The following is a 2,132-nucleotide window of genomic DNA, read 5'->3' as shown; positions in this document are numbered from 1 at the left end:
AAAACAAAAGCTTCAGGCTCTTGGGTGTTCCATGAGGTTCTGTGTAGTCACAAATTCTGGTGTTCATCCCCTGGTCAGTAGAGCCAGAGGAATTCTTACATATAGCCTGTGAATCAAACACACAAACATTGTATTCTCATGTCCTGCTTTTTTTTTCATCAGTGAGAGATAGGAGAAAAATTTACCTTTGTGAAGAAAATCAAACTAAAATTCAGAGTCCTACTTGACAGAGATCACAGTAGCAGTTCAGAAGTTCTGCTATAGATTCAACGGCACACTGTAACTGCTGCTATGTGTGAAAAAAATGGACAGCATCTAGTTATGCTGTACACTAAGGGGTGGCTATGAAATACTTTTCATGCATGTTTTGTGCCATAGTGAGTTTCAGTTTGTAAAGATAGCTGTTGCCTGTAGACTTAGACCACGAGTTTGTAAGTTCAAAGTTTTACATGGACAAAGACTCTACCTCCATTGCTGCAGTGTTTCCACAACAGTCCTTGGTAAAGGGCATTTACACAATCATAATCAGTCGGTAGGTAAGACATTTTTCTTATTGGTGGTGCGTTTTGTGACACAGTATCTCATGTTTTAGCCTAGGCTGGTCTGGAATATACTATCTAGCTCAGGCTAGCCTTGAATTCAAGATGGTCTGCCCATCTCAGCCTTTCGATTTCTGGGATTATGGATTTAAACAACTATGCCTAGGCAGAAGTTGTAAGATTATGAATAAGTTTTGTGTTTGTTGTCAGATGTTTGTTTGTTTTGTTTTGTTTAGACACTACATATATCCACTGGGAAAAAAAAAACAGAAAGCCATCACTGCCAAGCTAGGTACAGAGATGCTGCCAACATTCTGAGTCCATGTTTGTTGTAATATGTTGTTTGCAAGCCAGAATTTTAAATAATATATATTATGTCACATATTGGTCTGGAGAATTCAAGATTATTTCTATATTTGTTGTATTTACTAAGCTTTTAGAAATTCAGTTTCATGGGTCTGTGTACCACATGTGTGCCTAGTGCCAGCTGAAGCCGGAAGAGGACACTGGATTTCCTGGGAGTGGAGTTATAAACTGTCATTAGCTCCATGAGGGTGCAGGGAATTGAACCCAGGACCTTTAGAAGGGCAGCCAGCGCTCTGAAATGCTAAGCCATCTCTCCAGCCTCTGCTTTTTCTAGGCTTTAAGAAAAACATTTCTTTCTTTACCAAATTTATCTCTAAGATTTATTTTCATCTTTCCAAGCTGGCGTGGGTTTGTTTATGCTGAGTTAGCAGATCACAGGCACAGAGATGATGCTGGGCCTGATGGGCTGCTGACAGATGACCTGTCTCATTCTAAGGTGTTTGATGGTGGTGGCTCCCTGGCAATATAGGCTGACTTAATTTTCCCTATTACTCTGTGTATAAAAATGGATTAATACACAGCCATTTATGCTATACTATTGTCTACATACACCACCAATAACCATTTACAATTCTGATATTTTTCTCCTCAACAGCAAATTATAGCTTTATTTCTTCTGATGAGGTGAGAACAACGTTATACAGAAAGGATATTGAGTTAAAAGTAAATTGTCAACTTACGGCAATTAGTTGGTAAGAATTATTCATCATAGCGATTAACATGTTCAGCAGGACAACCAGAGAGATGACATTATATGTGCCAAACATGGTGGCCCCAACAAACTCAGTGAACTCATGCTGGGCTTTGACATTGGTAACATAGAGATTGATGAGTCCAAATATTGACCAAAACAGGGATTGTAGTGTCTCAAATAACCTGGAATAAAATATGAAAGCAGTAATATAATCTTATAATGTATATCATATGTATGTACATATATATGCTATGAATTTAATGCAAAAATTATGAATTAAACTTAATAAAATAAATTAGAGTACTTTTATCACATGGATACAAAAATTATACTACTTTGTCCTATTTACTATACTATCCAAATGCACATTGAAACCTACATTTTCTTTGCTGGAGCAAATGGATAAAGGAGAATTCAGATTCTGGAAATATATAATTGCTGTGGTAGGAATAGTTTATAATTTCTTACATGGTTGGAGGAAAATACAGAGATGATAGTATAATATTTATGACACATGGAACTTTTTTTTTTTT

General features: G+C 36.7%; 1 protein-coding gene across 4 annotated transcripts in view; it reads right to left on the bottom strand.

Annotated features, from left to right (window-relative positions):
* Positions 1-2,132, bottom strand: part of Trpc4 (transient receptor potential cation channel subfamily C member 4) — a 184,747-nt gene that overhangs the window by 18,493 nt on the left and 164,122 nt on the right. For all 4 annotated transcript variants that reach the window (XM_031373817.1, XM_031373819.1, XM_031373818.1 and 1 more), the window contains one exon: positions 1,586-1,781. In XM_031373817.1, coding sequence (XP_031229677.1) covers positions 1,586-1,781 — 196 coding nt within the window. The remainder of the gene's footprint in view (positions 1-1,585; positions 1,782-2,132) is intronic.

This window comes from Mastomys coucha, unplaced genomic scaffold (assembly GCF_008632895.1).
Source record: "Mastomys coucha isolate ucsf_1 unplaced genomic scaffold, UCSF_Mcou_1 pScaffold16, whole genome shotgun sequence".
Classification (NCBI taxonomy): domain Eukaryota; kingdom Metazoa; phylum Chordata; class Mammalia; order Rodentia; family Muridae; genus Mastomys; species Mastomys coucha.
Note: the sequence above shows the minus strand (reverse complement) of the source record. Positions and strands in the feature narration are given on the sequence as shown.